Below are 27,986 nucleotides of genomic sequence, written 5' to 3'. Positions count from 1 at the left end.
AATCTATTTATACAATTAAAAATTAATATAACTGATAATACATGATATATCATTTATATCTCATATTAATATTCAAAAATTAAATTTTATAAGTAGAAAGTAACGAATTACTCAACCACGATTATCAAAATACGATTTATATCAGATTACAAAGTCAGAGAAGAATATAATAATAATATATATAATTAATAAATATGTAAGTAGGTTGGGTACAACCTTAAAAGCATAATGTACAAGCATCCTATAGCCAGCTCTCAAAATCCAAAGCAGAGTTTCTCATGTGATCACACCATCTGGTGGAGTAACTATCAACACTTTCAGTGTCCTTAAAAAGGTAACCCTTTAATTTTCTCTCTATTTATTTATTAAAAAAAAATCATTTTAGAAATTACAGCAGCAATTAATGTAATTACGGGAATGTCGTAATGAATTTATCATTCTCAGCTACTTTCTTATTTCAGATTTTGATTGGAAAGTTACTGGAATTCTTAGTCAATTTAGATCAAACGTTTGAAATTTAGCTTTTCATTTTTGGGTTTTTTAAAAAAAATGGTTTTGGTTCTTAATAATGAAAGCAATTTAATCATTTTTGTGAAAATGATAATACATCTTTGATTAGGAGTTTTTTTGGCGGTGAAGAAACTGTCTGGGCATTGAATTTGAATGAAAGAAGTTCAATAAAGAGTTAAAACAATAATGAAATTAACCCCAAAAGAAGTGGAGAAGCTTGGCCTTCATAATGCAGGGTACCTTGCTCAGAAGCGTCTGGCTCGTGGGCTTAGGCTCAATTATACTGAAGCTGTTGCTCTCATTGCTACTCAGGTAATTCCTATTCTTCGTAATTTTGTGTATGTGTTGATTTTACAATGTCAATTTGTGACTTAAACTTGGGGCGAGTGTTGGACAGGGGCGAGTTCAACTAGAAGAAAACTCGAATTCGATTCGGTAATTATCAAGCTGAGCTCGAGCTTAAGCAGCTTGAGTTATCAATCGAGTTGAATTCAAGTACTGTAATACTCGATCAGGATGGCTTGCGAGCCTAATCGAGCCTTTTCATTTCAATATATTATATTATGAAATTACAATTTCACCCTCGTTATATAGTTAAGTATGAACGAGCTTGATCCAGCTCAAGTTGAAGTTGAGTACAAAAATTGATAAATGAGCTTAATCAAAGTTGAACTCGAGTAGCTTGATTATCTAATATTCGATCGAGCTCGAGCTGAGTATCGAGCCTTGAATTTTGAGTCGAGCTCAAGTTTGAGTTTGCTACTATTTGAGCTCAGCTTGGCTCAAGTACACCCCTAGTGTTGATTACAGGTATAGTCCAATGAGGGTATGTTCAATCTCAGTTTTGTATAATATATGCATACTTTATGAATGCCAATTTGTTACCCGAACTTGGGGTGAGTATTGGATATGTGTATGAGTATATTTCTGATAAGGGTACGTTCAATGTCAGTTTTGTATAATATATGTATACATTAGGATGCTAGTTTGTTACTTGGACTAGGGGTGAGTATTGGATGCTTGTATGATTATTTTCGGAGAATGTGTCAGACACCTATGGACACAAGTACTTTAAGAAAAGTGAAGAGTCTAGGGATCGTGGGAATGAACTCATTTTTTAAATTTATCATTTAATGCCTTCTGATCATGCTTGTTTTTCTAACCTGATGATTTATTGTTTGATTCTGCTGAGCTTCTTTTTTTTTTTTCCCCATGAAAGCCTATTTGGGTATGTTTCTCTATGAAAATTATGTGTTTTTATGTAATTGGTGTTCTCATGCTCCGGATATTTAGTTTCATTGTTTCTTCATAGGGTGGATTGTTAAAAAAGGACTTCACTAGAAATTCTTCATTAATCAAGTTATTGGTTTTAAGAGCTAAGTCAATTACATGCCTATAATTTGCTATGTACCGGTTTTCCCTTTCTGATTTTTTTTAAAGATGTTCAAAGAAAATGAAAATTTCGATTTCATATCCCTTTTGATATGTTTTTCCACCGTAGATTCTCGAGTTTGTTCGTGATGGTAACTGGAGTGTGGCAGAATTGATGGACATCGGTCAACGACTTCTGGGAAGGTATGAAACCATTTTGCTCAGATTATTCATTTCTCTTGAATTATTGGTGTTTGACACTTAAATTTGATTCATTCTGAGACATGGATATGGAGATATGATCCTCTAATGACCCTTCAAAAATATGGAAAAAAAAAAAACTAGAAAAAAAAATAAACGTACTCTTATTGGACACATACCCGGATTAAAATCAAAATCTCAGTAACGTAGGCTTTCACTGATGTTTTGCTTTGAATAAACAGTAATTTTAGTTAATGTTTAAGCAGGAGGCAAGTTCTTCCAGCCGTTCCACATCTATTGGATTCTGTTCAGGTAAATATGTTTTACGTAATCATAACTGGTATTGTATTTTCCTTTGCAATTCATCAATAATATGGAGATATGACCTCTAAGGATTCTTTTGTAGATATGGTCAGATTTTTCTGAATTTTTCCACGTGTATAGAGGATCTTTGAAGGTCATGTCCTCATATCCATGTCTTGGACACAAGTGCCAGTTATGGATACTTTAAGAAAAATGAAGACTTGGAGCAATATAGGCCTGAAGTGTCGTTGTTCCAGACTTTATCAGCTTATATCATAAACTCTTTTTCTTTCAAAATCAACAATGCAAGTAAACTAATTGTGATTTTAATTTAAGGTTGAAGGGACATTTCCCGATGGGACGAAGTTAATCACCGTTCACAATGTGGTGAATAGTGAAAATGGAGACCTTCACCTTGCATTATATGGTTCTTTTCTACCTGGTAGGCCATATATGTGTATATATTTGGGTATATAGGCTTCCTCAAAGAATACATGGAAAATATATGAGTGATCTTAGTTGTTATTTGGACCCAAGTGTGAGTGTCGGATATTGATGTGTCTAACATGGGTATGTTATATTTTTTTCCAAGTTTTGTTCCATGTCTCTATAGGGTATTATCCTTACAATCATATTCAAATATGGGTCGGACATGGATATTTGAAACAAAATGAAAGTCGGAAAACATATTTTCCACACAGATTTTTGCTAGTTTGGCCTCAAATAGAATAATAGGGCTCAAGCTCAAACTACATTCATCTCAAGTTGCAATTCTTTTCCGTTTCTTTTCGCCTCTAACCTACCTTGCTTTTGGAAATCCAAACCTCATAACATATCAATAAGCTATGTTGCTCCGACTCTTCATTTTTCTTGAAGTACTCTGTTTGATGCATATATGAATACAAGTGAAAATATAATCCTCCAATGATCCTCCAGGTACACAAAAATCTGGAAATTTTTGTACTATCCATATTAGACGTATACTAATATCCGACACTTACACTTAAGCCTAAATAAAATTGTCATATAAGTCTTTTCGTACTTATTTTATATTAGAAGATTTAGTAGATTATGCAGTTTAGTTGGATTGGAATTGTTACTGCTTGAAAACGTGAACTGTCCAATGGGAACTAAAAGAAGATTGATAATGCAGTGCCTTCCCCAGACAAATTTCTCGAAATGGAAGATAAAATGGTTCCCGGTGATTTGATCTTCAAAGATGGGATTATTAGCCTTAATTTAGGCAGGAAAGCAGTAAGACTCAATGTCACTAACAGAGGAGACAGGCCAGTTCAGGTGTTGCAAACCATCTTTTTTTATTCATATAATTTATTTTTCGTGTGGAGAGTTTGATGGTAAAAGTACCATGGAAGCCCCTGTATAAAGAATCAGATGCATTTTGTCCCTTATACTAAAAAAAATGTGCATATTAGCCCCTGTACGTAGATAAAAGAATTGATTCTTTCTTTTAAAATGTCATCCCTTTGTACATGGCTAACAGAATAACCAGACAATGACATATAGCATGCCACGTGTACCTCTTGCTGACGTACAGGGATCAGTTTTTAATGGTGAAAATGGATGAATTTTTTAATAAAAGAATCAGTTTGTTCTTTGATCTAATGTACAACGTACAATCTTACTTCTAGTGCAGGGGCCTCAATGATACTTTTACCTAGTTTGATCAATTCCAAATCAGTTTTGGTCTATGTTATTAGGATTTGAGTGTGAGTGTCAGATACGTATATGGTTAGGTTTTTCTAATATTGTATGAAGAATCCTTAGAGATCATACCCCTATATCTTTATGTATTGCATGAAGAGTGCCAACAACATAACTTTTGTTATCACTCTATAATTGTGTACATACCTATGTTGCTTGGACTTTGAGTGTTAGTGTTGGATACGAAAATATGCTTTACATAGGAGCAGAGAAGTGACATACAATATTGTACCATATAGCTAACCAATACAGTTTTGTTAATTGTTTTCTCTGGAAGAATTGAACAATCTTTGTGTTAATCATTCAGCAATTTTTCAGGTAGGAAGCCATTATCACTTTATCGAGGTAAATCCTTACTTGGTTTTCGATCGAAGGAGAGCATATGGTATGCGGCTAAATATACGAGCAGGAACAGCTACAAGATTTGAGGTTTCGAGCATTTTTTTTAACCTTCTTCTGTAGTGAAGTTTATTGTTTGATTCATTGATTAAGTGCAATTAATGGTTATTCATTGATCATTTGCGTCCGCAATAAGGATGCTCAATTTTTGCTCTTTTTTTTTTATATATATATTTGGAGAATCCTACTCATTACCATGTCTAAATATGTGTTGGATACAGGTGTTTGATACTAATAGATTAAGTAAAATGAAAAGTCAAAACAGCATTGGTATAGATTAGTCCCTTTCTATTAAAAAAAAAAAAGTGGCACTCTCGCTTTGTTTTTTACAAGAGTGGTTCTTATTTTCATTTATTAGGAAATTTGCCCCTGGATTTGCAAGAAATGATAGGAATCAATGACATAAAAACATGGTTTTGATGTTTTTCATGATATTGGTAGTTAATGAAACTTATGTTGGTTCGGCTCTTCAACTTATCTTTATGAAGTGGTTTTATGTTTGGCATTCATGTCCAACGTATATTCAGATACAGGTATAAGATATAATCGTACAAAGACCCTCCAAAAATATTAAAATCTTGGAAAAAGAAATTCAATATACTCGTATGAGACACATACTCACATCTAACTCCAAGTAACATAGTATAAAACTGAACCGGTAGACACTGATTTTGGAGGAAGCCTCAGAATCTATAATGATAATTTTGTTCTTTATGAAAACCGATTATTCTATTGATCTATGGGGGCCATTCCTAGTGTTATTATTACATTGGCAGGTATAGAGTTATGATAAAAGTTCATCCATAAAAGTGAGTTGAATTAAATTTTCCTTTGGTATATTCATGGGTTATTTGTCTAATATTGGTATATTCAATTTTTTTCTATGTATTTTGAGGATTTTTGGAAGGTCATATCTCCATTCCCCTGTCTAGATATGTATTGGACAAGAGTACTTAAAAAAGGAAAATGAAGAGTCAGAATAACATATTTCGTGGCTTCAAGATAAAATTTGATCTAATCCAACTCTATTCTTTGACTGAAACATGTTTACCTTTTCCAGCCCGGAGAAAGTAAACCAGTTGTGCTAGTTAGCATTGGTGGTAACAAAGTGATCAGAGGAGGAAACGGAATTGTTGATGGCCCTGTTGACTACAACAATATCGAAACGGTGATGGAAACCATAAGGATTGAAGGTTATGGGAATACGGAAGATGCAGATGCTAGGTTTACAACTTCAGCTAGAAACTTAGTGTTGTCTGTTTTATTTCAATCCATTTAAAATATGGAAAATTTAACGCCACAGCTCATTTTGCAGCGAAGGCTTGACTGGAGAAGATTCTGATTTTACCACAACAGTTTCTCCTGAGGCATATGCTAACATGTATGGCCCTACTACCGGTGACAAAATCCGGCTTGGTGACACAAATTTGTATGCCGAAATAGAATGGGATTTTGCCATATATGGTGATGAATGCGTATTTGGTGGCGGAAAAGTTATAAGAGATGGCATGGGACAATCTTGTGGGCATCTACCAGATAAATCTTTAGACATTGTTATAACAAATGCTGTAATCATCGACTACACTGGTATATTTAAGGCAGATATTGGTGTTAAAAATGGCTGTATTGTTGAACTCGGGAAAGCAGGCAACCCAGATACCATGGATGGTGTATCTGAGAACATGATCATCGGTGTAAGTTTTCTCGTATCAAGTCAGTGTCCGAGTATAATTATCTGCTGTACTAATGACTGATACCATCAACTTGCAGATTAACACCGAGGTTATTGCCGGAGAAGGATTGATCGTAACTGCAGGGGCTATCGACTGTCATGTGCATTTCATATGTCCTCAGTTGGTTCATGAAGCTATATCAAGTGGTAAGCTACATTTTCAGGCATACATTAGCTAAAAATGTTACCAAAACAGGAACATACACGAACAGTACATTATGTGCTTGTTTTCGGTTAGAGCAAGAGAGTTAAAAAAGGGAGAGTTAAAAAAGGGATAAAGTCCATGTTACTGTTGTTTTGGTGAGTGTTAGATACGGGTACGTGTTCGATACGAGTACATTTTTTTTCTAGATTTTTTCTTTATATGTCGAGCATCATACCTCATATCAATGTCTGAATATGTATTGGGGCTAAGCATTGGACATGGATTAGGACAACATCGAATCGTACATCTTTATTAAATATTTAATAAGTTATACACTGAACTCTTCCAAATTTGTGTAGGCATCACAACATTAATTGGAGGAGGGACAGGACCAGCTGAAGGTACACGTGCAACTACTTGTACGCCAGCTCCGTCGCAAATGAAAATGATGCTGCAGTCCACTGATGACTTCCCTCTAAATTTTGGCTTCACAGGGAAGGTAAGCTTAAATTACTCAATTACTAGCTGAACCAGAACCGAATCGAAAACTATGGTTTGAATAAGCTTTTATTGGTTTTTCAGCTTAGCCATAATGACTTGTTTTCTATTTTTGCGGATTCTTCATTTATCTTATGTAGGGAAATGGTTCTAAACCCGAAGAAATACATGAAATAATCAAAGCGGGAGCAATGGGACTGAAACTGCATGAGGATTGGGGAACTACACCTGCTGCAATAGACAGTTGTTTGGCTGTTGCAGAACTTTATGATATCCAAGTCAGATAAACAAAATTGCCAATTATTTCCGAGATTTTTCGTTTTCTTTTAGTTACATTTTAAACCATAAACTCATCGTTTATATCGATTGACTTTGGCAGGTTAATATTCATACTGACACCTTGAATGAATCTGGATTTGTGGAACAAACAATTAATGCATTTAAAGGAAGAACTATTCACACTTATCACAGGTATGAACTCATGTCTCCCATTCCCCAATTAATGAATAAATAAAAATCTGGAATGGAGATCAAACTAGTAAAACTTCTGATTTCTGGTTAACAAATTTCAGTCCATCCGAGTTTTTACTTGGTTAACCGGTTTTTGATTCTCAATTTCACTGGTTTTTGGTTACATAATTATGCTTGAACTGCCGGAGCTACTAGCTCTTGGTTGAACTGGCCAATCCAATTCAGTTTTTAAATCATTGCCCCAACCCCACTGCATGCACACCAAGGTTGTTTGAACCGGGTTGGCCAGTCGGACCAGTTGGACTAGGAACTGTTTGGGGTACCGGTTTGGAGAAGGGCATTGAACCGGTTGAACCGGATTTTTAAAATTTTTATGATTTTTTTAATGATTTATTTAATTAGACTGGTCGAATCAGTTGGACCAGTGAACCGGTAGCCTGACCAGTATGACCACCGGTCTGGTTCTGAAAACCTTGACACACACACATAAATAAAAAGCAGCTTGACTTGTTAGAAGAAATTGGATATATGACATATTTGTGGGTTACTAAGTTCACTAAAGGCTATTTGGATGCTTTGTGGAAGCAAATCTTAAAATTTTTTACTTTTACGAGTTCAATGTGTATGAATATCATTCTGTTGTTTCAGAACAAGTTAGAGTTCTGTTTGTTTCTTAATTTTCTGGTTAACCGGTCCGGTTTTAGTTCATTGATGTTGATTATTATATGTCATTTTTTGCAGTGAAGGTGCCGGTGGTGGTCATGCTCCAGATATCATCAAAGTATGCGGCGTTAAAAACGTCCTCCCTTCCTCAACAAACCCGACTCGCCCTTATACTTCCAATACTATAGATGAACATCTTGACATGCTGGTATGAAAAGGATGACAGCTCTATTGCTTGAACTTGGGGGGTGAGTGTCGGATACGAGTATGTATCCGATGCGGGTATGCTCAATTTTTTCCATTCTCATGCATTTCTATCTTAGCAGATGGTTTGCCATCACCTCAGCAAGGATATTCCTGAAGATGTAGCATTTGCAGAATCAAGGATTAGGGCGGAAACCATTGCTGCTGAAGACATATTGCACGACACGGGGGTAATCAGCATTATATCTTCAGATTCACAGGCGATGGGTCGCATTGGCGAGGTTTTGTTCTGAACTTTTGTATAATTAAAGGACTATCAAAGGTGGAAACCTTGGATGGAAAATTCGGACTAGATTGGTTGGTCAAACCAGCTTTAAACCGGTTCAAACCAATAAACAATCTTGTTCGGTTCTTTCAACATTGTTAGAAACAAGAGACATGTCTTCTTTGACTCGACCTATGTTCCTCCAACTCTTTATTTTTTATGAAGTACCTATCGGGTGAGCATTAATATTCTACTATGTTAAGTATAAGTGTCAAATACGGGCATTGGTCCTACATTGGTATATTCAATTGCTTTTATGTTTTTTTCCGTGTATTTAGAAGGTTTTTGGAGGGTTAAATACATATATATATTGCATGCATTTCTCATTCTGCATGTGGTATAAAGCTGAAATAAGTTCGAATTTCTTTCCAGGTGATATGCAGAACTTGGCAGACCGCTCACAAGATGAAATCACAAAGGGGACCACTTGGTCCTGCAGACTCAGACAACGACAATCTAAGAATCAAACGTTATATAGCAAAATACACCATAAATGCAGCCATTGCTAACGGGATTGCAGAATTTGTCGGTTCGGTTGAGGTACTTTATTTATTATGTTGCTTCAACTTTTTATTTTCCTTACATGGATGTCGATTGCATTCATAACCGTTCCGAGCCTCCTCATTTGAAGCAAATCGGTTCAAAATCCATTGGCTCAAGATTTCTGATCCCTTAATTTCGCTTACGTCAATAATATGCGAATATCTTCTTCAGGTGGGAAAGTTGGCTGATCTTGTTTTATGGAAGCCAAGCTTTTTTGGGGCAAAACCTGAAATGGTGATCAAAGGTGGTGAAGTTACTTGGGCTAATATGGGAGATGCTAATGCAAGCATTCCGACACCCGAACCGGTAACATTTTATATTCTACGATTCCTTTTTTTTTTTTTTTCCCTTTGTAGTATTTGCATCTAACGTTTGTTTTCAACTCATATCTGGACATGAGTAGGAAATATAACTATTAAAATTCATGAACTTTTTTTTTCTTTAATTTGAATATATCCATATCGGTTGTAACAGGTGTTGTCAAGGCCAATGTTTGGAGCATTCGGCAAGGCTGCAAGTGCTAACTCCATTGCATTCGTCAGCAAGGCACGACTCTCTCTCTCTGTCTCTCTCTATGTATATATACACAGACACACGTATCTAGGATTGTTAATGGTTCGGTTCAGTTTAATATATATATATATATATGATTAATGTGATTTTATAAACCGAACCAAATGTCATAGATGACCTAACTGATTTTTATTTAAACCAAATGCCGTAGATAACCGAACTAGCCCAAAATGTAGTCTATTCGTTCGTACCAGTTCAGTTCATTAGTTTTAAAACTTCTAAAATTGTTATTTATAGTAACATTTTTTTCAAGTTTCTTTCATTAATTTAGAATTAAAATGTGTACTTTTATACTATAAAAAGTAGAACTTAATTCTGTTGAGGAAACCCAACCAAATATGTTGAATTATTATCCGACTAAAACCAAATCAAATTCAATAAAATCCGAATCAAAATCAGACCAAACATTACAGTCAGAATTTAGTTTTTGGGTTTTCCGGTTTCAGCCATACATGATGAATAAGTAGAATTTTACATCAACCCTTTGCAAACAGGCTGCTTTAGATAGCGGAATCAAAGAGTCATATGGACTGCAGAAGAGAGTAGAAGCTGTTGGTAATACCCGAAATCTAACCAAGCTCAACATGAAGCTCAACAATGCTCTCCCAAATATCGAAGTAGATCCCGAAACGTATATCGTGAAAGCCGATGGCGAGGTTCTCACCTGTGATGCCGCAACAACAGTTCCCTTGTCTCAGAACTATTTCCTCTTCTAGTCTCGGTCGGTAATGCTCTAAAACTTTCACCGTGTATTTTTACTTTTTGTTTTTAAACGTCATATGGCATCATAGAAAAGGAATGTTACAATCATTGTCAAATGTGTATCATGAAAGCCGATGGTGAGGTTCTTGCCTGTGACGCTGCAACTATGGTTCCCACGTATCGGAACTATTTCCTCTTCTAGCCTCTGTCGGCTGAAACTTTAGCCAAATTCGTTTTCGTTTAAATAACATCATACAGCGTCATAGACTGGGAATATTATGATGGTTTAAAGGAATAAAATTTTTCACTAATCTCGGTGCTACAATTACCAGAGTTTTGATCAGATCTGGTCCATTAATACTATTATTATCTCTAGGTAGCTCGCTAAGTTTTCTCAAACATTACGTCCCTATTGCAATTGTGCTTCTCAATTTCTGGCACAGAAAAAGGATTCTGTTAAGATCATCAGTTGACTCGAAAGAACATAATTCTAACAACTCATTCATTGTCAACGTATACTCGCAAAACTTGCTACTTTTCTCAATTTGATCTCTGAATATTTTTTTACTCCAATTTAGTATTTAAGCCTATCAAACTTTTCCTAATTTTTGTCCACGTAGTGATGTGCGCAAATATTAAAAACTGATATGTCGTTAAATTCGTTAACCTGATGGTAAATGATCCATATGATTATTGCTAAAAATTTGGGTTTGATCATATCAAACGACCGCTACGGTTCAAATTTTAAGTTACTATTTAAACTTCAAAATGATTTTATTGAATCCTCGAGATTATCCAACTTATCAAGTCCTTCTGTTATCGTAACGTCAAATTCTGTGTTGGCTTCATTGACAATTTAGATTTGCTTTCAAAGATAATTTTGAAAATTTATTAAATTCAAATTATTATTAAATTTTAACTAGTTGGCATTGACAGTAGTACCATTAAATCAACTTAGGTAAGTTTTCAAAAAAAAAAAAGTTGATTTCATACAATTTAATAAAATTGATTTGTAAGTAAAAACATTTATATAATATATTTATTTAAAGTTGACATTAAAGCTAAATAATACTTTAGGTTTAAATCTCACTAAAAACAGTTTTTTTTTTAATTTCATATAAAAATCTTTAGTTTAAATAAAATCATTTTGGTCATTAATACTATTCCAACGTACGTTTGTGTTGCATAGGAAGTTTTGACCGATAATCAGATTCCAACTATAGTAACTTCCGAAAGCAAACAAACTTTAAATTGAAGTCATTGCTCGGGAAGTATGATGTAACCTAAAAACATTACATCACGAAATTCACCTTCGATGTTGATGCGTTTCGACTCCACCAAAAGTTGAAAAACATATCACACAACTACTGCCCACAATCCAAGTTTCGTCTCCCACAAAGCTCTCTAAGCCAATCCCGACCAAAAACAATACCCAAGAAGGTCATCTTCGAACAATACAACACATGGAAGACTGAACAATTTCTAACAAATGCATTAAAAGACTGAACACGATTCGACTTAATCTCAAATATGGCAGCTTTTGGAGTTGTGGTCATATGTTTGCCATTGCAGCTTCTGCAAGTTTTTTTCTGCTAAATGGTAATTGATGATGTTCATTTCCAAAGTTCTTAATAGAACTGTAGACAGTAATGCAACTAACCTACATGGAATACAATTTAAACAGGGGAAAAATCTAACTATGCTTCCCGTCCCTGTACTCATCACATATACTCATTTGATTTAATAATTAAAGTTCAATTGTTACACAACTAATTTAAATTCATTTAAAAAGTATCAACTTCCACTATAGTGATGAAAAACCTAGAGAAAATATTTGGTACACTGCAACTGGAGTTTTTAAACTCTACAAGCAAGATCAAGGGTTGACAAGCATCCTATAGAAGTATAATAAATTATTAAAAAATATATATTAAAGAAAAAAGGGACACGTCAATTTTTTAAAGCTTGAAAAAAATAAACTGCCAATATACCAAATACTCACCCTAATCAAAAACCTTAACCCCATATTCTACATTTTTATGTACTTATTTAGTCTTCCACAATGTCATATTTGTCAAGGGAGCGAAGTCTTTTATTCTAAAATTACCACATAATCTAATTTAATGTAAGTTCTTAGACATAGAGGGACTAAAATCCTAGGATTAAAGTTAACTAAATGTTTAATGTAAAAAGAGTACAGAGACTGGGAACATAACTAGACAAAGAAACTACTAACAAAATCTCAAAACATTTTAAGTGGAATGTATGAACACATGCACCTACAAAACATGGGTTCCCTATAAAATTTCCTATCTACGCAATAATTTGGCATTTTCAACTCCATTCTAAAAACTGTCATGCAGATCAATTGGAACTATATGCATTCTAAGTCTAAAATACTAAGTATTGCAATCCAAGGTAACCCAAGTGGCACATACAGCTAAATGGAACTCTTAAGAATTACAATGGTCACATCCATTCTAACTATATAGACAACCTTATCCTGACTATTCCCTAAGGTTAGATAATCTAATCATGGGCTTAGTCTATCTACTATGTTGAAATTTTGTTTTAATAACTTTAATTTGACATAATTTGGTTTCTGTAGGTCCAAATTAATAACACCGTTAGTTTATCAATGCGTGAACATGATTTGACATAATTTGACATATGTTGAAAAAACCTTAAATATTCAACCAACGTGTAAATTTATCAATGCTTGAACATGATTTACTGAATTTCCACATAGCCTTGACTGTGAACAAATAATAGTAAAAAAATCACATCATCACTTGAATAACAGCAACTACCGGTGTTATTAATTTGGACCTACTAAAAACATTATAAAAGTGGAGAGACCAAATTATACCAATCTAGAAGGTTAAATCACAATTTTCAGCATAGAAGAGGGACTAAAACCATAATTGGATCATTAGATAAACTACAAATAGAAGATACAGAAAGGTCCATTCGTTCTCGATTCAGTTTTTTAATGTTTTCACTATAATTAAATAGAATTAAAAACACATCTCAGCAATAACATTAAATAACAAGGACAAATGCTACTTAACCAGTAGATAGGAATATTAAAATGAAAAAGTTAATCTAAGATATTGTAACAGACCAAAGTTTGCATGGTACCTCTACTGAGCCTGAAGGAACAACTAATTGGAAGTTAGATTAAATCCACAATATGCAGGTAACCTCCTCAACCTGCTTGCTTTGAGACTGCAGTTACATTCACAGATATGTCATAAAGGATTCCAAAACTAATTATAAGCTTGGATCACTTAAGGCCATAACTGAAATATAATAAAAATCAACTAGCAAATTACAAATCAATTTTCATGTCTTCAGGAGATGTTTCAATTGCGGACCAACCAAATTACACACAGCAGATAAACTAAAATAATGAGTACAAAAGAGAACCAGATAGTAAGTTAGAGAATGTCTAAAGGTTATCATTTGTGTTAAAAATTAGACAAATGACATAAAAGTACCATGAAGTCCCCTATACTAAGAGTCATTGCATTTTGTCCCCTTTACTCAAAAAATGGGCAAATTAATCCCCGTAAGTTAGATTATAGAGCAAATTGGTCCTTTCTGTTAAAAGTTTCATCAGTTTCTACCATTAAAAACACGTGTAGTTGACAGAATAACCAAACAGCCACGTATACCTCATGCTGGCATACAAGGACCAGTTTTTAATAGTAGAAATGAATGGAATATTTAACAAAAGATCAATTTGCGCTTTTGATCTAACATACAAAGACTATTTTGCCCAATTTTTAGTAGAGGGAGCAAAATGCAGTCCGACTCTTAGTACAAGGGCCTCCATGGTACTTTTATTGACAAATGACAATGTAAATCATTAACTCGTGGCCATAAACTTAGTGCTGAACTTTAGCAAATTCAAGTATTTACAAAATCCTAAATGGAATAGAACCAGCATCCCAGCAACAACCTACTTTTTCCTAGAAATCCTAAAGACCAAGTTAGGCATCGCAACAAAAACCAATCATCTGCTGGGAAGTACAAGCATAGCATTTGGTATGATCATATGAAAAGGCATAAAATAAACTGCATGTTCTTCAACTTAATCGGTGATGAATAGCTTGTTCACGGTTACAAATAAACAGTATAGAAATCAAATTAGCTGTTCAAATTGAATGTCAAATCAATAAACAAAGAATTTATGAAAAAAATAGTTTGGAGGCCAACTCCTAATGTTTGACAAAATATAAATTGGGTTTTATACCTCTTGTCCCCATGAAAGCACACAATCACAAAATAACAAATCTTGGACATATCAGAACAGGGAAGAATGAGAAACAGTTGCAACATCTCAGCTCTTCAAAATTTCTTTTCAAATCTAGCAAACACCATCCTAAAAAAACATATACAAGAAAAGAAAATTTTCTTATGGCAGCAATTTCAGGTCACAACTCTCCTCCACATCTCCAACACAGTCACAAATAATTGTTCCCAGAGCAAAGGCAATTCCTCATGGATGGACAATGCATGCATATGCCTATAGAACATACCACAGATATTGAATTAATAAATTACCTTAGATGCATAATGGTTACTGTCAATTTCTTCGTCAATGAAATGCAGAGAATGTCTCCTCCACTCCACACCAACCGTCTCTTGCAAACACAATGTCAATATTAAAAAAAGATGGAACTGATAGATGGAAGAAATCCAGATTTCTTTTTTAATATTCAAAACCAGATATAAAAGGAAGGTTTACATCATTGTTCCAATAAAAATATGTTACACAAGTCTCAGCTGAAACTGATTTCTAGAAGAAGAAAGGCTGATAGCCACACCTTGCAATGCAAGCAGTGTCAGATGCATTTTTATATGATGAACAAAGCTGGAAAACAATATAACCTGCAAAACATCTGGCGCACAGGAAGAGGCAACCAATATCTCCAGCTAAAACATCATCAGTGCCTGCTAAAAAACAGCAAGAATGATCTTCTGAAAACAAAGTTCGCAACTTCCGTTGAATGCATGTCTCTCACCTCAAACACGGCCCTCTAACAATAATGAGAAAATTCTAAAAAATGAAGATCAAACAGCACTGATGGATGAATTTTCTCTTAGCCAAATAGACCACCAGTCCCTAGTTCCCCTTGTTGCAACTCCTTTCTACGTTGCTCTTGCAAAGGATCTGGGCTCTTCAGTATTCTTCTCATTCGCCTAACATGATGCAAAAGACCTTATTCAGAACTATAATAATAAATACAAACGCAAATGTACTAGGATAAAATACATGTGAAGTCTTCTAGTTTCTGTTGCTCAATACCTGTCTTGAGCATGTTGGGCAGGGAAAGTGGGCATGAAAGCTTTGGTCTTGGGAAGAGGAACTTCACGAAACCACTCATGGTTAAGAGCAGCTTCAGCAGTTATACGCTGAAAGTGATATCAGAAGGCTCCATAAATCATCCGAAAGAAATAATGGCAAGGTAACTAAATATACACACAAGCCAAGTTATTCACCTTCTCAGGATCATAAGTAAGGAGTTTATTCAGTAAGTCAAATCCTGCGTCAGAGAGAACAGGTGTGCCAGTGAACGACGTGGCTGGAAATTTTTTGCGCAATAGATTATACCTGAAAGGAAAATACATCAGCCATTAATACAAACAGAAATGAATGCTGTGTTACTGTACTGTCACCAATGGAGGCCAGAAAGCCAGAACAGAATCACCCAAAGCTGGAAGCCTGGGAAAACAGTGGGAAAAATAAGACCACCTAAAGTTTACACTCAACTGAATCTAAAATCAAATTATATAGATCTAATACTTACTGATGCTTGACAAAATTGATCTTGACTCCAGGCAACTTCGAAAAACCAGGCCATATTGTCTCATTTGGTGTGCCCAGTGTTCTGAAAATCTGCAATAGTCAAACCCATGCAACAAATCAAAGATCATTAAACACCATGGGCACATTGAGCCATATAATACAGCCAGAAAGAATGACTAATAAATGCTAAGATCAACTAATTTAATTCACCTTGTCAAGTTGATCAAATTCAGTTTTCCCGTTGAAAAGTGGTTCTTTCGAAAGTAGTTCAGCCATTATACAACCCAAAGACCACATGTCAATTGCAGTGGAATATTGTCTTGCTCCCAAAAGAAGTTCTGGAGCCCTGCAAAACCAACATAAAGAACTCCTAACTACTTAAGTCCCAGAATATAAATGCTCAGATAATTGATCAACCAAACTTGGGACAATTTAACAGTGCAAAAGTAAAAGTTACAAATAATAAAACCAGTTAGCACCCTAATGCATATGGGGTTTATCTTCTCATTAACCACGAAAAAAGAAGTCCAACTAACAATTCAATCAAGCAAACTTAAGACAAATTAACAGTGCAAAAGCAGAAGGTTAAGCCTAAAATGTTTACAAGCAGTAAAAAAAAGGTCAGGCCTATAGAGCATTAGGGATCCATACTTCTCATTAACCGCAAAACAGGAAGCCCAGATAACAATTCATCAATTCAAAAAGGCTTCTCCAAAGTAACGTAACCTCAAGAATTTAGATGTATTACTATTCAGCATTAAAACATATAATAATAACCAAAAAAAAGGGATATTCCTGTCAATAATCAACATTTGCACACCCAAATTAACAATTCAGAATAATTTTCCAAACACCCATTCACAAACAAGCACATGAAAAAATAACGATGAAGAAGAAATCTCCTATATACTTTATTTCATTGACAATTATGATCAGGAAAGTAATCAATGGCATGCATCTCACCTGTACCAAAGAGTAACAACCAAATGTGTATATGGTTTTAATGGGCTTCCATACTGACGAGCCAACCCAAAATCACAAATCTTCAATTCACCTTGGTTATTTAAAAGCAGATTAGATGTCTTCAAATCTCGATGCAGAACCCAATTGTCATGAAGATACTTGACACCCTCCAGTAGCTGAAGCATCAAGCATTTAACCTCACTTTGGCTGAATGGTTGTCTCATTGTCTCCATCAGCGCTTTCAGATCATGTTCCATGTATTCCATAACCATAAAGATACTATCAAGGTTACTCCCTACAACTACTTCTTTAACATCTACAACCGATGGGTGATGAAATGAGAGAAGAATGTTTATTTCCCTCAAAGAGGTCAGAGGAAAACCTTCTCTTTCTTTCTCCATCTTTACCTTCTTCAATGCCACAATTTCCCCTGTCTTCTTGTCCCTAGCTCTATAAACAACACCATAAGTACCTTCATCTATCTTATTTAATCTCTCAAATTCATCTACACTTCTACATCCCTGAAGCATGTTCACACTTCTTAAAGGAGGAGCTGGAGGTTCTGGCGTAACCGGTGAGTCACTTTCATTCTCAGCATCTCTATCAGACTCGCTTACACTGCTGTCATTTCTATCATGTTCAACATCAATCTCCATGTAGTCATCCTTCTCTGAATCATTCCCACTTCCAGACCTGGAACGAGCAGCTCGTTCATCAGATTCAGATGATTTAGCTCTAACTCCCTCAGAGCCTTCCCTGTTAAGCTCCCCAAGCTCTGGAGTTGTCGACTTATTCTGAAATCTTTTATGGGCTGATTCCAGAAGAGATAAATTTTTCCTCATTTTAGGCATTTCCTCATCTTCTAAAATTTCACCCTCATCACCAGGAGAACTATCACCAGACGCCCATCTTGAGGAAGATATATGTCTGGTCGGTACATAATCTTCATCGTCAAGCTGCCCCGCATCCTGATTGTTAACCTGCTCTTTAGGTGGGGAAAAATCCAAATCGATTCGAGATTCCAAAGTGGAGTATCCAGCAATTTCAGTAGCAGCAACTGGTGAAGGAGGTTGTAATTTCTGCTTTTTTCTTTCTCTAACAGGAGATGTCTGTACAGTACCACCAGAGACATTGTTAGGTGAACTGTGATAAACTTTAGGCACTGCTGGTGGAGGAGGAGCAGCTGTAACTGCTGGTGAAATCCTACTTTTCGATGAATTACTTAATACCTTGTCATCTATATCCCATACTATAGGCGAAAACTTCCTTTTCTTTCCCACAGGAGATTGAGCCCCATTATCCATTGCTTTCGAAATCTCACTATTTTTAATAGTCAACTCAGACTCTATGGCATCCTCCGATCCACTTTCACTAGACAACTCACCAGGCTCCTTATCTACCACCCTACGAGAGAAGTCACAGCGCTTGGGTCCCCGACTACCTTCTCCACCACCACTACTGCCACCTGAATCCCTACTCGAAGAGGACAGAGAACCACCATTTACCACTTCCCTCTCCTTAACATCCTTTTGCCTAACCCTAACTCTATCTCGCCTTTCATTATTACGGCTATCATTCCTAGAAGGCTCATAATCCTTAGAATTAGCAATTTCCCGCCTCGTCACCTCAAATTCAGAATCTCTATTCCTAAACCCATTACCATGATAACCCCCATTTCTCCCAGCAGCCATGTATAAATTTCAAAATATTCAGAAACCAACCGCTTTCCAATTCAAGAAATTCCTTCCGAATTGTTTACTTATAAAACCCTAAACCCCCGAACACAACAAGCTTAGCCAAAATTCCCCCAACTTTCAACCAAAAAAATAAAAGCCCAAACTAGGTTAATCAATACGAAACCTTAAAATAAAAGGCAGCTAAAACAACCAAACCGAAGAATCAGATCCTCGAGTCGCGCTCTGTGTAGCTCGAAAAACAATCAAATCATAATAGAAATCAAGGAAAAAGACGAAGAAGATAAACCCTAGATATATCAATATTCAATTTTCTCAAATCCCTCGACGAAATTAAGAAAGTAAAGGAAATTGAGAGTATCTAGGGCTTACCGATAGCGACGAAAACGGAAAAACATGGACGTAACGATGAAAGTCGGCGATCGCCGCCGGGTCGCCAGGGACAAAATAGGGAATATGAAAAGTAGAGAGCTTTCGACTTTCGAAATCGCGAGAAATCGCAAAATAGAAAGCGAAAGGCTAAGAGAGGATTTTGCGAAACGAAACGATGTGTTTTATTTTACTAGGGAGAACAGATATGGGTTAACTTTAAAAGACATCCTCAAATTATGGATTAGATTTTGAATTGATCCTAAAAGCTTAAAATGTTCTGATTAAGTCCTTAAAAGTATCTATTAAGCTCTTCCTTCACCAATCTAGCCTAGAGGTTTTTATGGGCCGAACTGGCCGGATTTAAGTATGTTATTAACAAATTTTATGTTTACCCAAGCCCGATCTAAAATATGAGTTTAAATTTTTATTTAAGTTTGTTAATATTTGTAAATGACTAACTTAAATCCGTTTTAGACCTGCCCATATTATTTTTTAATTTTTAAAAATGTATATTTATATTATTATTATATTTAATAATTTTATATATTTTTATTTATTGGAATTTTATATATTGATATCTTAACTTGTTTTTTCTTTACACTATAATATTATATATTACTTTAATTTAATTTTTATGTCTTATCATTTATATACAATATAAAGATAATATAATATATATACATAAATAAAAAATCGGTTGGGTCAGGCTTGGATCTTGAATGTTCGAACTTGAGCTCAACTCGTATTTTAAACAAGTCTAATTTTTTTACCCAAACTTATTTTTCGGGCTTAATATTTTTACTTAAACCCTTCTAAATTTCTAATTAACCTTCTATCTCAATTTTTATAAAATTATAAAATAATATAATAATTTTACTTTTCGATCTCAATTTTTATAATTTAATTATGGCTCTTTATTTTTATCTTTTTGCCTTCATTCTAAGTCCAATAATTGGTGTAAGTGTTAAATGGTAACTCAAATTTTAAACCCATCACGTTGAAAGTACTTAAATCAAATTTCACACAAATATCTATTTAACATGTTGATAGCTTGGATGCGGTGAAGAGGTGTAGCCTCTCATGAGTTAAATGGTATATTTTCTTAGTAGCCCCTCTTAGAATTAATATTTCAATAATCTATTTTAGCCTTTTAAATTGTATGAAAATTTTTTAATTTTGTCTTATTTCGAAAGTAATAATTTATTTTAAACATTTTAATACAAATTTTTTAACTTTGAACTTTTTTTTTATCTCAATATACTAAATACAAATTTTCTAACTCTGTCTAACATGTTGAAAATAAACTAAATGGGCTTCCTGTTTAACATTTTCTTTTTGTTTTTTAACATGTTAAGTACAAAATTTCTATATAATAGAAGTATGTGTTTTAAATTAGATTTACGTATTTTAAATATATTCACAAAAGATCAAAGTTAATATTTTATGACTGAGCCGATGAAAACTTCTGATCAATATAATTAAAATACCTTAAGCCAATGAGGCATTGGTTGTGTTGGCAATATTGAGCGTTCAAGATTAGGGGTGTACAAAAGTGGGGCCAACCCAACTAAACCAATCAAACAAGTTGATTTCAGTTTTTTTAGTTTAATTTATTTGGTTGTGAATTTAGGTTGGTTGCAAAGGTTGGGTAAAATGGTTTAGTCAGTCCGAGTTATGTTTTAAAAACCAAAACTGAATTAGTCGACTTTAAAATATCTAAATCCAATCCATATCCAAATTTAAAGAGGGACGAGGGTGGGAGAGGAGAGGGACAGAGTGAAGAAGGGAGGATTTTTTATTTTATTTTAATATAATTATTTTTATTTAATATTAATATTAATATTAATATTAATATTAATATTAATATATTTTTTATTAATTATTTATATTTAATTTTAATTTATTCTTAATTTTTTAAAACAAAATTAGAATAATTATTAAGAAAATAATTAAAAATATAAAAACACTATTTTATTTATATTTCAGGGACCAAATTGGTTATTAGCCCTTTAAATTAACATGTCACGTCCTCATTTTAACTAAAGGTAACAAATGAGTGGCAAAAATGTCACAATTTAATAATACTAATGGCTTCTTTTGCAAGTTGGTTATTAGCCCTTTCAAGGACCAAAACATAATCTTAACCAAAGTTTAGGAACAACAGGTATAGTTTACCTTTAATTTTATTTTATATAAATTGCATAATTTAAATGGACATTAAACGTTGGAGCTTCAGCTCAATTCATATTTTAAATAGATATATTACAATCTTATAGTTTGAACAAGTTTGAGCTTGAACGTGAAATAAAATAGATATATTACAAAGAAGAGTATGAGTTGATCTCAAGTTGGGCTTTGTTGAAGCTCAAACTCGTCCTATGTTTTAAACAAGCTTAAATTCTTTTGTTGGCGTCCATTTTTATAGCCTCATACTTTTATGCAAACTCTTCATATTTCGAGTGGACTTTCAAATTTAGGTCAATAGTCGACCTTTGAACAAATTTAGGGCCTCAAAACAATAAAATTGAAGTTAATATCTTTAGAAATTATAAAATTACAAATTGATACAATGATAAAATGATAAAATGGCATTTTAACCCTTCAAAAACTGATTATTCAACTATAATCTCCCAAAATTTTTTCCCTAATTTGCCCCTTAGCAAAACATACCAACAATAAAACGAGAATAAATTTGATATTATCCGTTTCCGTCCTTCTCGACGGCCATAACTTGTTGGGAATGGAAAAAGGAAGATACTTTTATGCTGAAATTTGAAAATATACGAATGAGCGAATATCCTATACAGCGTAAAGCATAACAAGCAACTAGCGTGTCATTTATGTAATTTAACCATAATTTAATAAATTATTAAAGTATCATTAATTTAATATATATAAACAGTTTAATATATTATTTGGTATTTGAGTTTAGTTTCAATATTCAATTTGGTACTTAAACTCTTTTTGTCCCAATTTGGTGTCTAACTTTTGCTTCAATATTCACCTTGGTACATAACATTTTTCAAATTGATCCTTGAGCTTGGCTCATGATTGTTGGGACCAGACGAGGCCGAACTAACCAAACAAATGGGTTAGATTGAGAATCAATTAGTATATCGGTCCAGACAAAGGTTTGAATCGAAGTTTGAGCAAACCGCTTGGAACCAGATTAAAAAAACGGTTGACTGGTGGTTGAACCACTTTTCTCTATAATTTATATTTATGAAATGTTAATAACATATTCAATTAAAACCTCGTTGTTTGATTGAATTAATCGAACCAAGAATTGAAAGTTTGATCAGTTCGATCGTCGATCGATTTTAAAAATTTTGGTTTGGTTTCAATATTTAATTTAGCACCTAAGCTTTGTTTTTTTTCCCAGTTAAGTATTTATTTTTTAATAGAGTACATATGCCAAACATTCATTGAGTCGATTATACTAGGTATAAAACTGAAAATTGAAGTCAAACTCAGGTATCAAATTAAGACAAAAAAACCTCACGTACCAAATTAAAATTTTTTGTTTAATAACTCTAAATTGAACATCAAAATTAAATTTAAGTACCAAATTATATATTAAACATATAGAATTCATATCATACTAATCATCTAATGTTAGTCACGTGCACGCACTCTCTTTCCCAAGCGTCAAGTAAACGGAAAATATCTCCCCAACATTTTCTCCATATCACCGACTTAGATACGCCCTTTAATCACCGTTTCGAGGCGTGGAAATTGTGATTTTGGTCCCTGCTAAAATTTTAAGTTTTAATTATTATATTTTAATTTAATAAATAATATGCTCTTTATAATGGTGAAAGTACTCGACATGTCCTTCTACTACAAAGCTCGGATCAATTTAAGTTATGTTTGATAAACTTGAAAATTTTAAGTGTTGAAAAAATAAATATTAAAAAATTAAATGTTGATTTTAACTTATAAACTTTATTTAATATATTTTTTAAAATTAAATACGGAATGTAATTATATTGTTTGATAAAGATTAATATATTCTTAAATAAAATAAAATAATTATTAAATTTATCTTTTATTAAGTAATAAATAGGTTACTATCTTCTGTAACGGATATGATGACATGTACTTTCACATTTTATAGTGGCATCAACTAGTCCAAATAGTCAAATCCGATTAAATTTCGCTTAAAATATTTTCTAATATTGTGACATTGATTTTTATTTTTTATTATTCTTTAAATTTTCAAAAAAATTAAAATTGAAATTACATCTTAGTTAGTTTTTCCGAGTAAACTGTATTAATAGTCACTTAAATATTTTTTTTATAAAATTACTGAAATATTTATTAAAATTAAAATAAAAGGACCAAATCACAAAATCGAGTATAATAAAGGAACGACAACATAATTTGACCTCACCCTTTCCCTCCTCCCCTCTCTTTTTAAAGCACTCAAAATTTAAAAAAAAAAAATCACCTTAATTTATCCATTAAATTATCTCTGTATTTTTTTTTTACGGTTCTTCTACTGTGTTTCAATGGGGATCCCCTCTTTTCAAACCCTAACTTTACCTACATTCATCTTCTTCTTCGTCTCCAGTTACCTCTTAGCTTACTTTCGTATCTTCCATAACTGGGATCCCAAACACCGTGCTGAAGCTTCAAGCTGCTTCATCTCATTAACCCATGGTACCACAGCTGTTTTCATGGCGATCCACGCATTAACAACCCACACCACCAAATCACCATCTCCACCCACTTTCTCTTCACCAAACACTTTCCTCCATAACACCGTTCTCGAATTCAGCATCTCTTACTTTTCAATCGACCTTCTTCATTACTTAATATTTTTCCCCAATGATACCCTCTTTATCCTCCATCATTTAGCTACCCTTTACGTGTTCTTCACTTGTCGGTTCATTGTTCAACATGGGTCGTTTGCCCTTCTTGTTCTTCTTATCTTAGCTGAAATCACTAGCTTCTGTCAAAACGTATGGACTCTTGCTGGGTATCGTAAAGCTGATCTTCCTGTTGCGGGTAAGGTGTTCGACCTTATATCTCTTCCGTTTTTTGCCTTTTATACTATCGTTAGGGGTATCATTGGACCTCTCTTTGTGTATAAAATGGGGGTGTTTTACATAAATCAGATGGCTGGGGATTCAATCCCGGTATGGGCTTGGGTTTCTTGGATGATTGTGATTGTTACAGCCATTCTGATTAGTATAGTTTGGGTGTTTGATCATTGGATAGATTGGTTTAAAAGAAGAAAAGCTAGGAACAAATTGGCATAGAATTTTGGGGGCTGCCTCCAATTTTAAAGAACAATAGATTTATATGATTTGAAGATTATAATTTATAGGTGATTTCATGGGGTTCCTTGACAGTTAGATTAACTCAAGTTTTTGTAGCAATTTGTACAGTAAGATTTACTGTGCCTTTTATGTAACATTATATATATTTCCTTATATTCGAATTCGGATCTTGAGCATCTCAAGCTCTCCTATCGTAATGCTTATCTCTATTAGTTCCCAAACATAATCGAATTTTTATTATTTATTATTTTATATTTTTAATTATATTGAATTCGAAACGAAATAATCAAGTTTGAAATCGAGCATAATGATCAATTTTTTTTGCCAATTATAGATTAATTCGACTATAATTAGAATTTGATATTTAAATGTTACAAACCACTTAAAAATATACTATACTTGTTGACTGAGTCTTAACTTGATGGACATCAGTATTGTTGCCAATGTAGGAAGTTGTAGGTTTGAATGCGCTAAAACGTATTATTTCTCTAATTACAAGTTGGGTTCTAAGCATTATATCAAAAAGAATATATATATATTTATATAAAATAGAAGAACTTATAATGAGATTAAAGATAAAAAAAGTTACACTATACTCAAGGTTAATAAACTATTAATAAGTTTATGTTTTAGTTATCAATTTTTAAAAAATTATAAAATAATTATTGAAATTATTTGAAAGTTTTCATTTTAAGTCATTGAGTTGTTAATTATTATTATATGGTTTCAGTTCACATTGCTTACACAAATCAAAAGCTTTCTATTTTCCTTCTACAATTCTAGCTTTTTTTCTTTGAAGCAATTTAAATGTCACAAATCTGAAATCGAAAATCAAATATTTTTCTTCTTCGATATCCGAAATTAATTATCAAATCAACTTAAATTTAAAATATGCTTTTCTACTCGTCGAGAGGGATTAATTTACCGTACCAATGTTCAAATTATGATTCGGAGTTCGCTAATTGAATTTAAAAAAAAAACAATTAAATTATTGGATATATTCGATTTCATTATCAATTTAAACTTTCCTATAAAAAATTATTCAATTTTATAAATTATTAACCGAACCGATGGATGGGTACTTTTGCCTTATTTGCTTTCAATGGGGAATTTGATTCCCCATGTGGTAGACCAACGTCGATGTCTTTTGCATTAAAAGTCCATTTCATGGCTCATCTCTCATCTACCAATAACCAATGCACTCATCTTTTTAACATTCACGAAGATGCCTTCATTTATCCGGGATGGTAATAGGTAGTGTGGTTTCGAATAGTCATAGATATACATATAGGGTTAAATCCAAAAAAAAAAATTAGGGAGTTAAAATTTAATTTTAAATTTTAAAATCTAAAAATATAAATTTTATCATATATTAAATTATGATTTCATCATTTTTAAAGGATTAAATAAAAATTTTCATTTGAAAGGGGACCAAAGCATAAATTTACCATATATTAATTTATAATTTAAACATTTATATGATTTAAAATTACAATTTTCATTTTTTGGAGGGTCAGGACCTTGCCTACTCTCCTTGCATTCACCCGAGTGTGTATATATATTGCGGATTTAAATAATATTTAAATTTTAATATTTTAATTACTATTTGCATTGAATTTAGAGCGTACGTGTATTAATTTTTTGAAATATTTAGACTTAAAAATTCGAATTAACTGTCCACTTTATTTAAAAAAAATATTATTTTTTAATTATAAAATTAAGATATTTAGTGAATAGTTTATTTAGTTCCATTTGAACTTTGAAAAATAATATATGAATTAAATGTGGATATTAACTCTTAGATATTCAACATTCGAATCTACTTTCTTTTGGAAATAAATATTATATGTTCTATATTCACTATCCAAATTTGTTGTACTTTTACGAATGAAGATTCATATGCAAATATTTGATTTCTTCGTCCAAGTTATTTTTATTTTTTAGAATTAGAAACAAATTTGGATCTACTATCAATAATTTATTTTGGCTCATTTGTTGACTTTCGAAAAATGATGTATTTTCTTGGAAAAGTTAATATTTTCGGGTGTTTGCATGAATCTGTATAAAATATTTTCTGTTATTTAGTAGATTTTTTAAAATTATTTCAAAAAGCTTTTTTCAATGATACAAACATACATTTGAGATTTTCTTATTTTTTTCATTGTTTAATTGAATTTATTTTTATCTATAATTTTATATTTTATATTGTTTTTGTATATATTAAAAATATTATGTTAAATTTAGGTTCATTAGTCATTTTTTAATTACATGACTACCAAGTGAGTATTTTTATTTAAAAATGTGACATCAACAAAATTGACAAAAAAATTTACGATGCCAACAATTGGACTTGATTTTCAAATTTGAAAAATAAATGGACTAAATTCTTGAAAATAAAAGTACAAAGACTAAATTACAAATCTGTGAAGTGTACATAGACTTATGACATATTTTAACCTTTATACTACAAAACATTTAATATTAATATATTTATAATTGTAATAAATATTTATTATTAAAATATTAATATTTAATATCTTCAAATAATATTATTTAAAATTATTATTTTTAAAATTTATTATTAAAATAAAATTTAAATATTAAACAAATTATTAAAATAATAAATTATATTATATTAATATTTTATTATATGACTAAATATAAATAATTAAAAATGTATGTTTAATAATATTAAAAAATATAATATTTTAATAATTTTAAATATTTTTAAAAATAAAAATAAAATTTATTATCAATATAATAATATTAAGTTTCATTTAAGTTACTTTTTATATAAAAATAGAATTATCTATAGAAGAGCTTTTTTTTGGAAAATGACTTATGCTTTTTAAAATGGTAAGTCATTTTACAGGAAAAAAAGTTTATTTTTCGTTGACTAAGCTGTTTTCTGTGAAACAAACACAAGAAAGTGCATAAAATATTTTCCGTAAAACATTTTACATGTAAACAAACGGACCCTTAATTTGAATTAAAAATTAGATAATAACACTCAAATCAATGGGCTCTTAGGTTGCCCAATAAACAACATTAGTGAAGGTATACATGAATTTGGGTTGGGCTGGACTAAGTCTTGTTCTTTCCCTTTTACCCAAATTGACCCGGCCCATGGTGGTCGAGTATTTTGTTTCATTATTTAAAAAAATAAAAAAATATTTATTTTAATTTTTCGAAAGAAAGTATAAGTACAACTATAGGTATAATAATAAACAATACATGTCCAATTAATTAGAACTAAAATTAACTTAAAACACATTGATTGAATAATCAATTGAAATCAAAATATATCCGAACGTAAACCAAAACAAATCTAAACAGTGCACACATGGTGGGACCTAAATCTAGAATAACCTCCCACCCGAAATAATTTGGGAAAGAATCCATACATGGCATTTGCACGTTATAAGACTTAAATATCAGGGCTAAGGCCTTGAGACTAAATTATCTATAACCCCAAATTCCTAAAATGAAACATAC

The 27,986-nt window shown here is 32.6% G+C and overlaps 3 protein-coding genes across 11 annotated transcripts; 2 read left to right on the top strand and 1 right to left on the bottom strand.

Annotated features, from left to right (window-relative positions):
• The first annotated feature begins 230 nt into the window (after positions 1–230).
• LOC107933367 (urease) lies at positions 231–10,673 on the top strand. Of its 4 annotated transcripts, XM_016865549.2 has the most exons (19): positions 231–334; positions 620–822; positions 2,012–2,085; positions 2,349–2,394; positions 2,722–2,827; positions 3,539–3,681; positions 4,426–4,536; positions 5,567–5,730; positions 5,822–6,200; positions 6,277–6,385; positions 6,743–6,882; positions 7,022–7,159; positions 7,261–7,352; positions 8,094–8,223; positions 8,342–8,500; positions 8,917–9,084; positions 9,259–9,393; positions 9,562–9,633; positions 10,155–10,673. In XM_016865549.2, exons 2-19 carry the CDS (start codon positions 697–699, stop codon positions 10,374–10,376), a joined length of 2,514 nt encoding a protein of 837 aa, XP_016721038.1. In that variant the 5' UTR covers positions 231–334; positions 620–696; the 3' UTR covers positions 10,377–10,673. The 4 variants fall into 4 exon arrangements, with proteins under 4 accessions (XP_016721038.1, XP_016721039.1, XP_040967645.1 ...); XM_016865550.2 differs by lacking the exon at positions 231–334 and having other exon boundaries at positions 408–822; XM_041111711.1 differs by lacking the exons at positions 231–334; positions 2,722–2,827; positions 3,539–3,681 and having other exon boundaries at positions 409–822.
• A 4,383-nt stretch (positions 10,674–15,056) lies between these two features.
• Positions 15,057–19,389, bottom strand: LOC107933368 (cyclin-dependent kinase G-2). Of its 6 annotated transcripts, XR_005925850.1 has the most exons (8): positions 19,207–19,365; positions 17,141–19,059; positions 16,388–16,523; positions 16,179–16,267; positions 15,871–15,982; positions 15,677–15,783; positions 15,393–15,570; positions 15,057–15,321 (listed from the first exon to the last, which is right to left on the bottom strand). XR_005925850.1 is itself a non-coding variant. In XM_016865555.2 (7 exons), exons 2-7 carry the CDS (start codon positions 18,829–18,831, stop codon positions 15,471–15,473), a joined length of 2,235 nt encoding a protein of 744 aa, XP_016721044.1. In that variant the 5' UTR covers positions 18,832–19,059; positions 19,207–19,365; the 3' UTR covers positions 15,057–15,470. The 6 variants fall into 6 exon arrangements, 3 of the variants coding, with proteins under 3 accessions (XP_016721044.1, XP_016721043.1, XP_016721046.2); XR_005925851.1 differs by adding an exon at positions 16,080–16,093 and having other exon boundaries at positions 15,057–15,570; positions 17,141–19,378; XR_005925849.1 differs by having other exon boundaries at positions 17,141–19,378.
• Positions 19,390–23,504: 4,115 nt separating this feature from the next.
• LOC107933339 (TLC domain-containing protein At5g14285) lies at positions 23,505–24,688 on the top strand. Its single transcript, XM_016865526.2, has one exon. The coding sequence runs from the start codon at positions 23,718–23,720 to the stop codon at positions 24,468–24,470; it is 753 nt and encodes a 250-aa protein (XP_016721015.1). The 5' UTR covers positions 23,505–23,717; the 3' UTR covers positions 24,471–24,688.
• Positions 24,689–27,986: the final 3,298 nt, after the last annotated feature.

Source organism: Gossypium hirsutum, chromosome A04 (genome assembly GCF_007990345.1).
Source record: "Gossypium hirsutum isolate 1008001.06 chromosome A04, Gossypium_hirsutum_v2.1, whole genome shotgun sequence".
Taxonomy (NCBI): Eukaryota; Viridiplantae; Streptophyta; class Magnoliopsida; order Malvales; family Malvaceae; genus Gossypium; species Gossypium hirsutum.
Note: the sequence above shows the minus strand (reverse complement) of the source record. Positions and strands in the feature narration are given on the sequence as shown.

Bases quoted from the DNA above. Each gene is read 5' to 3' on its own strand.
- LOC107933367 (XM_016865549.2), top strand. From the start codon at position 697: ATGAAATTAACCCCAAAAGAAGTGGAGAAGCTTGGCCTTCATAATGCA. The intron at 3,682-4,425 runs GTGTTGCAAACC...GCAATTTTTCAG, and splicing joins GAGGAGACAGGCCAGTTCAG to GTAGGAAGCCATTATCACTT. The intron at 9,394-9,561 runs GTAACATTTTAT...CGGTTGTAACAG, and splicing joins GCATTCCGACACCCGAACCG to GTGTTGTCAAGGCCAATGTT.
- LOC107933368 (XM_016865554.2), bottom strand. From the start codon at position 18,831: ATGGCTGCTGGGAGAAATGGGGGTTATCATGGTAATGGGTTTAGGAAT. The intron at 15,983-16,178 runs GTAAGTATTAGA...TTTTCCTTTCAG, and splicing joins ATCAATTTTGTCAAGCATCA to GTATAATCTATTGCGCAAAA. The intron at 15,571-15,676 runs GTATTGAGCAAC...GCATCATGTTAG, and splicing joins GCCCAACATGCTCAAGACAG to GCGAATGAGAAGAATACTGA.
- LOC107933339 (XM_016865526.2), top strand. From the start codon at position 23,718: ATGGGGATCCCCTCTTTTCAAACCCTAACTTTACCTACATTCATCTTC.